Source organism: Limulus polyphemus, unplaced genomic scaffold (assembly GCF_000517525.1).
Source record: "Limulus polyphemus unplaced genomic scaffold, Limulus_polyphemus-2.1.2 Scaffold6075, whole genome shotgun sequence".
In the NCBI taxonomy this organism is placed as follows: Eukaryota; Metazoa; Arthropoda; class Merostomata; order Xiphosura; family Limulidae; genus Limulus; species Limulus polyphemus.
The window spans coordinates 48,415-56,740 of record NW_013671685.1 but is presented as its reverse complement, the minus strand read 5'-3'; the positions used below and the strand labels follow the sequence as shown (position 1 = coordinate 56,740).

General features: G+C 31.0%; 1 protein-coding gene across 1 annotated transcript in view; it reads right to left on the bottom strand.

Annotated features, from left to right (window-relative positions):
- Nucleotides 1-653: 653 nt before the first annotated feature.
- The window catches only part of LOC106473324 (DNA/RNA-binding protein KIN17-like), a 36,642-nt gene continuing 28,969 nt past the window's right edge, over nt 654-8,326 (bottom strand). Inside the window, exons 9-13 of the mRNA XM_013934006.2 lie at nt 7,730-7,907; nt 6,652-6,720; nt 5,068-5,268; nt 4,353-4,442; nt 654-1,181 (exon numbers count right to left, since the gene is read on the bottom strand). Of these exons, the coding sequence (XP_013789460.1) occupies nt 4,371-4,442; nt 5,068-5,268; nt 6,652-6,720; nt 7,730-7,907 (520 nt within the window). The 3' untranslated portion in view covers nt 654-1,181; nt 4,353-4,370. The remainder of the gene's footprint in view (nt 1,182-4,352; nt 4,443-5,067; nt 5,269-6,651; nt 6,721-7,729; nt 7,908-8,326) is intronic.

Here is an 8,326-nt window from a genome sequence, read left to right as displayed (position 1 = left end):
CATACTTTTTTCTGCATGAATTTATGTTACTAATTGTAAATATGGTAACATTTTAAACTAATTGAATGTGACCTCTATGGTGAAGTTTGGGTACTAACATATGAAAGGTATCTAATAAACTTGGACTGTTGTAGAATTAAGTATGAAGATGTGTCTTTCAAGTTTGATCTATTTATTATTGGCATTGATGACATCTAGTTATATTTATATATATTCTTGTACTTTCTGTTTTTAACTCAACAGGTCTGTGAGTTACCTGCAGCTATTTTCTATTTCAGATCATTAACTCTTATTTTCCCTGTTATTAACCAGATTTATGTACTGCTGGTAAGTACTTTAGCACCGGATTCTGTTTCTACCAACTTCCAAAAACTCCAACAAGAAGTCTTGACGTGGCTTCTTCACCGGATCGATCCAACAAGTAAGGGTTATGATGCTGAGATTGCTACTTGTGTATGGACGCTTCCTCCTGCTATCTTAACTTTGGCAGCTTCTAATCTTACATTTTATAAGACTTACATCAAGTTTTTAATTAAATCTGGTGAACAGATGGAGCCACAGTATGCCAGCAGTGGCCATATTTGGATTTGGAGGTGAGAAAATACTTTGTTTACTGAGTCTGCTATATTCATTAACAAACTTTAATGAAAGAAAGAAAACACTGTAAAAAAGGTATATACATACACAACTGGTATTTCTCACTACAAGAATTGAAAATGAAAGATTTCTAAAAACATTCAACAGATGATTGTGTTTGGAGCGTACAAATTTTTAAGTGTAACTTGTCAAGTTTTCAAGAGTTATTACACTTAAGATTCCATAGCTTCATACACTATACTTTAGTTTCTAAATCCTATTATCTTCGCACCAACTACTTCTGTCAATTTTGTTTTCCAAACAAATTTAATAGACTTACACCCAAATTATGCCTTTGTATTAATTTTTACGTACGTGTTACATCAAATACAAAATGATTTTAAGTTTTTCGGTACAGAAATTTCCATATAAAACTAAGCAATTGTATATTAATATTTTTTTGCAGAAAAACCTCATCATTCTTGCCAAGTACAAGTTTTGAAAATCTTCTTCAGCATCTGGATACTTTATTAAAAAGTTCTTCAAATGTTTCTATAGCAACCAAGATTCTTTTGAAAAAACTTATCGCAGGCAGTGAAGGGTTGCTGTGGGAAAATATTCTTGATTTAACTTTGTATTAACATACAATTAACTAAACAGTAGAGTGTTTAGTGGATTTAACTTTAATAAAAGTTTATATTTCTATGACAACCTTACATAACGTTCATGAAAAATATGGTTTTATCAGTATAAAGTTGTAGCTGAAGGTCGATGGTTTTCATCTCATTACTTCAGAAAAAAAGATCCAACTCTAAACCTTAAGATTGTGAATGCTCGTACAATTTTATTACTTGGTTTGACAAGAGTAGCCAGTATGGGTGCTGTTGACTAGCTCCCTCTAGTCTGTCACTTCATAATTACAGATGGCTAAGCGAGTAGACTGCCTGAAATCCAACAAACTCGGTACAAACGTTTTGTGAATAATTATTTTTGTCTAAATTTCTTAAAATCAGTGTTAGAAAACATATAAAAACAATTATTAATATTTAGTCTATTTTAAAAATTGTTTAATATTGATCTTTAATTTTACACCAAATTTTTAATTTATGCATAGTCATGAGAACTGACTAGATATTTCAATGACATTACACAAAATTGTTCTTAAACTTGAAACTTTCAACCAGTAAAAAGGTTTCTGTGTTTAAAGCAATGCTGTAATAAATGATAATCATATATATTAAAATCCATTCGTAACTATGATAAAATAATTAAGAAGACTTGTTTTATAATGTATCTCTTTCTTAGAGATTTCAAACTAGATGGCATAAAATATTTGTTTTTGTGTCTATTACAAAATTCATCTGAGATTACAGTAACTAAAACCAATTTCGTGAAGTAATCAAAATAGTACTATCTAGTATTTGAACAATGAGCTTCAGGTACATTGACATCCATCTTGTTACTAAATATGTATTATGAATATTAAAATAAACATTATTCAATAGCAGTGTTTGGGGAAGGTTTCATAAATATGTTATACAGGATAGTCCTAATTTGGTATCCCACAATTCTTTATAAACATATACAAGGGAGAGAAATCCCAACTTTTACATGTTTATGACACCTGTGAAGGCAAGGATTTCATGAATATAAGTAAACAAACATTTTACACTAGTTACAGAAGAGTGAAATTAACAGTTATTTCAACTGTGACAGGGTTGGTGGTTAGGGTGCAGGATCAAAAGCTGTTGGGGAGTTAAAATGTGACAGTCAATCCAAGCATTCATTGGTAAAAAACAGCCAAAGAGTTGGGGGGTGTTGACTAGTTGCCTTTTCTTTAGTCTATCACTTTAATATTAGGGACAACTAGTACAATGTCTATGTCAGCATCATTTGAGACCCAAAGATTAAAATTTAACTACATATCATAATAAGTAGTAATTGTCTCCCTTGGATGACAGCAAGAAAAGAACAGGTTACAGGAAGGCTCACCCAAAAATTAAATTATATAAACCATATTTCACAAGTAAAAATTCAACTGAAATCAAAATTACACATTACTATAAACAATAATGAAACTGAGAGACCATGTAGCATGAGACAGTAAAAGTGTAAGCATTAAAATGATTTTAATCAGAGCAGTAGCTAAATAAAGAAAAAAACATGCATATTATATACAGTCATCATCACTACAAAAAAAGTGAAGCAGGTAAACCTATTACACTCGGATCAGTAGATGAAAGTGATGCATTGATAAAAATATACACAGAATTAGTTTTGGCTTTTCTTGAATTCTAGCATACAAGTTTCATAATTTGTAAGCACCTTTCAGGTGTCTAGTGCACATCTGCATATCAAATTTAAGTAAAAATAATATTCTGTCATTTAGTGAGAATATAATTCAAATGAAAAATGTTCAAACTTACATTGCTGTAGAGCTTTGGTAAGTCTTGCCTGTAAACAACTCAATCTTAAAATGTTCAAACTTACATGGCTGTAGAGCTTTGGTAAGTCTTGCCTGTAAACAACTCAATCTTAAAATGTTCAAACTTACATGGCTGTAGAGCTTTGGTAAGTCTTGCCTGCAAACAACTCAATCTTACATTGCTGTAGAGCTTTGGTAAGTCTTGTCTGTAAACAACTCAATCTTAAAATGTTCAAACTTACATGGCTGTAGAGCTTTGGCAAGTCTTGCCTGTAAACAACTCAATCTTATTTTTCTGCCCATCCCAGATTTCTCTTCTGATTTTATGAGTACAGCCTCTTGTTCCCACATTTTTATGACCTTACAGGATGTGGTCAGAGAAACCACAAAAATAGCTACAGGTACAGTCTAACTACCAGTGGATAAAACAGATTCTGAACTATTTACATCATAGTAGAGATGTAGCTTGTGCAGAGACAAGCAAAAGTTTAAAAGACCTAAGAACTTTCTAGTAGTTTCCTAAACCGATTTTTTCCTTCCTGAATTTTTTTTGTGTTAAATTATATTTCTTTGTATAACAAGAGAGACAATATTTTGATAAATACCAACTGAATATTATTGGTAAGTTTATCCTTTTTGATTAACATAGACAAGTAAAATAACTTTTTTAACATAAATAAATTGATCTTGACCAAGAATAGTGTTAGTATAAATATAAAATATTGTTAATTAACCTGACCTGAAACCATTGTGAGGTCATGATGTAGGTCACCAATAAATGTTTGGCCAGTTTTTTGACTTGTAGCTAAATGTGGTAACTACTGTAATCAGTAACATATAAAATAGAACTTCTGATCAACAACAACAAGATTCTAATACAATAAGAAGTACTTTTAACTGTTTAAAAACAAACTGTCTTAATTGTATAACATTCTGAATGATAGAAAACTAAGTCAAAGCCAAAACTAAATACTATACTATATAGAAAGTTTTTACTTAGTTTGGTTAAGTATTTCCACTGTGAGAAGGATACAAATCAGGGGATGTTGATAACCAGAATAGACGAGGCAGACATTTTTAATGATATTCAAAACAATAAGCATTAATGACCAGCTGTTCTGTTGTGACGTGTTATTCATTAAACAAGGTAGGTGTTGTGACACGATAAGTATCACTTCTGAATGTGAAAACTGAGCTGTGAATGCTTCCAAAAATACATTAAAGATAAAAATAACATTACTCTTATTTCTGATACAAAGAAACATTTGTAAGAACATTTTATTAAAAAGTGCTATGATGAAAACAGATGACAAATTGATTTATTCAATGTAGCTTTACACAAAAAGATCACCTGCAGAATCTTATCTGGTCAAGAGGTCTTATAGATTTTTGAAATATCTTCATACTTAATACCATCTACGATTCTTCCTCTCGTTGGACCCTGAAATAGTAAAAAATAAAGGTTCTACTGAAGCTATGAATTGTTAGCAACAGAAAGCTGATTACAAAACTAACAATTTGTAAGAAACTTTTAGCACAAGAACATTTATTTACTACATACAAGTTATCAATGTTTAGAGTAGTGGTTCCCAAACTTTTTTCACTGGTGACAACCTAACCTACTTACCTTGATTTGTGCTGCCACACGTAATATTCTTTTCGTAGTTTTTTTTTTTTTGTTCTTAATTATTCTTCGTTTGGTGAAACGATCATGACACAGTTTGGAAACCACTGGTTTAGAGATATCTAGAATATGCATTTACAAGTTACAATATTCTAGAACTTAGTCAATAAATGTTATTATAAAAGACAGAACTAACTAAAACTCCCAAGTAAATAACCTAGCTTCCAACACATTCTGAAGAAAACGTTTTGGTCTCTAAATTTATAAGGGCCTAAGATTGCAAATGACAATAAAATTCCATACTAAGAAAACATTTAATTGATCTTTAATAGTGAAAATAAAAATTGTATTTTTTACTTGAAAAAATTATGATTCCTCTTTACAAAATCAATTAAAAATTAGTACGAACTATTTCAGAAAAAGAAAAAATAGTTTTTTGTACCGAATCAATTTTAACAGTAACACAAAACTTTTCTTGGTTTATATCCATTAGTACGGCATCACATCCTCTGTAGGCTCCATTCAAAACTCGCACGGGTCGTCCTAGAGCTGGAATGACGGTTTCTAGGTGAGCTTGGTCTAGCTTTAGTACGTCACCCGAGTCGAGCATTTTCACGATACCTACATACAGGTCTTTCATCTCCTAATAAATGTTAATCAAAATATATCATTTTGTGAAGATAAGATTTAAGAAGATGTTGCTTTTTAAGAACATAGTAACATTTATATGCACACAAAGAGATGAATGTGACTACATTTGTGCTGAAATTTTGCAATGTTTCATTAACGAAATTATCCAAGTAATTGACTTGCAAGTTCTTAAATACATATCATAATGTTATTTATATTAAAAAGAAAACTGTACTTGTGAATATGTTTATATCCCATTAGCTAGTTAATAAAACCATGCATTTGATTATCGGCAGGTAATAATATGAAAGAAATATGTGACCAACATGTAAAGTTGTTTAATTACTTAATAAACAAGCACATGCAACAAAATGTTTAACGTCACTATACAGGAGGAGAACAAGTTAATAAAATATATTTATTTACCAAGTTTCAAATAAGTAAACAAACAGCTCAAGAAGTTTCTTCCTTGTCAATAAAAGCGAGAGCATGGATACAAAGTTGTAAATTTTTACGTTCTTCAGAAACCACAAACTTTAGATTTGAGAATACATTTCCGACAAGAGTTGTGGTGGCTGAATAAGGTAAAGGTCATCAATACAAGAAAATGTAAATGAGCGGCAGGAAAAAGACAGTGTGTTGAAAGCAAGCCAAGCAAAAGTTTTAAATTATATAAACACATTTTAAGAAAAGATTCTAAGAAACTAAAGTTAGTACGGTAGTCGTCACAAAATGTAAATTAGCTTATGTATATATATGGTTTCAAACACAAGCTGGTTAACAATGCACAGAAAGAACCCTTAACAGCACATAAAGTGCTAATTAGGCTAAAAAAAAAGGAAATCTACACACTGGGAATCGTCGCAAAGGTGGTTCATTTCAGATATTAGATTTTGTGCTTAAACATTTAAGGTTGTTTTTTTTTTTTTCTATTACTAAAATTATCAAAGAGAAATATTCCACACAACAATATAAAAGGGTGCTGTTTGTTTTATATAAAACACTGATACACTAACAACGGGAAAGGGTGATGTTTGTTGTATATAAAACACCGATACACTAACAACGGGAAAGGGTGATGTTTGTTTTATATAAAACACCGATACACTAACGACGGGAAAGAGTGATATTTGTTGTATATAAAACACTGATGCACTAACGACGGGAAAGGGTGACGTTTGTTGTATATAAAACACCGATGCACTAACGACGGGAAAGGGTGACGTTTGTTGTATATAAAACACCGATACACTAACGACGGGAAAGGGTGACGTTTATTTTATATAAATAATGAACCTTTACTAACTTCTATTAATGAACTTATTAAAATTCTAACTGTTCATCTTTTAAGTTAACAACAAAACTTTCTTGAGTTTCACTTAGTGAAGGAACTTACCTGAACTACCCCCTTTTTCTTGTAGTATTTGTCACCTAGTTGCTTTGAAATAATTTTCACAACTAGTCCCTGCAATAAAATAATTCATCAAGACCATATGAATAACGTGTACTTATAAAGTTGATCTTACACATACACACACACACAGCTGTACTTTTTAAACAACACAATAATTTTAAACTTATTCACAAATTTGTAATAATCAAGCTCTCATATATTCCCACTCTTATTGAAATAAGTGTTCACAGTAAGACTGTGGTAACTGAATATCAATCGTTGCCATGATTTCTTTCTTATATGATCACATAAATCTAGCTATTGATTGGGTTTTATCTTCAGGGAAGTCCTCAGATGGTCTTTCACTGTACTGGCAGGATCTTCTTTATTCACCCAACTGGGTTCTACTCCATTAGAATATAAACTAACTATCTGATTGTTTTTACTATATTCTATGCTAGGTTGACTGAGTGTGTTATCAGTTAGGTGAGCATCTTTTATCTTCTCATGTTTGGTTTATATCCTATTGTTGTAGTATTATGTCAGTTTATCGTATGGTCTATTACATACAGATCAGTATTACAGAGTCTTGTAGATTTATTATGTTCCTAATTTTTAACTTTTGTTGGTGTTTTGTTTCTCCAATGTTATAAATGATATTTCACTCTACATTAAGTCTTTATGTGGCTTGGTGTGTTGTCCTAACTGTGATTGTATTAAAAATACTGTTTTAACCCAACATTGTTTACATATCCTCTGTTTTTAGAGATTTTTGATGCAGGAGAATACGGGTTGTATGTCTCTTTCTAGAGTTTATCTGATGATGTATGGTGGTAGGGCTAAACTGTCATGTTTCAGACCACAGTTAAAATTACAATTCACCGACTCCACCAGATTTTTAGAAAGTACATATTATTAATGAAACAGAAATATCAAAATAACAGGTTGTTACAATCACATTAAAAATTAATAATATTACAAAAATGAGCAACAGAATTTTTAGGCTGACAGAAATCTCTCACATGATTGGTCTTACAATATATCATACTGTAGTATGTCTCACTAGGACAGTTATACATACAGGAGTTAGCCAATAATCTTTCCGATTCAGTCTTTCTTTAGCCTTTTCTTGTTCTTCCATTATTTCATCAAGAACACATTTTTTCTTCTTCTCTCCTACTTCATTTTTTTGTATTTTCCTTTTTTCTCCACCAGGTGGCACAAGTATATTATTCAAAGGATTTGTGTTTGTTGGTAATCTGAAAAATTATGAAAGATTAATGAAACTGGGGATTATAAAGACAACATTTATAGAGTACTTTTTTCTCACAACACAGCATACAGTAAGAGGGTTAAAGTCTACTTTATACTCACAACACAGCAAGAGGGTTAAAGTCTACTTTTTCTCACAACACAGCATACAGCAAGAGGGTTAAAGTATACTTTTTTCTCACAACACAGCAAACAGCAAGAGGGTTCTTTCTGAAAACTACTAATTCATTTTAACTTTATATGTACAGATATACAATAAAAGTTTTTAAACTAGTAGCTTAGACATGGAACTGAATATATACAATAAAAGTTTTTAAACTAGTGCTAGCCATGGAACTGGATATATACAATAAAAGTTTTAAACTAGTGCTAGCCATGGAACTGGATATATACAATAAAAGTTTTT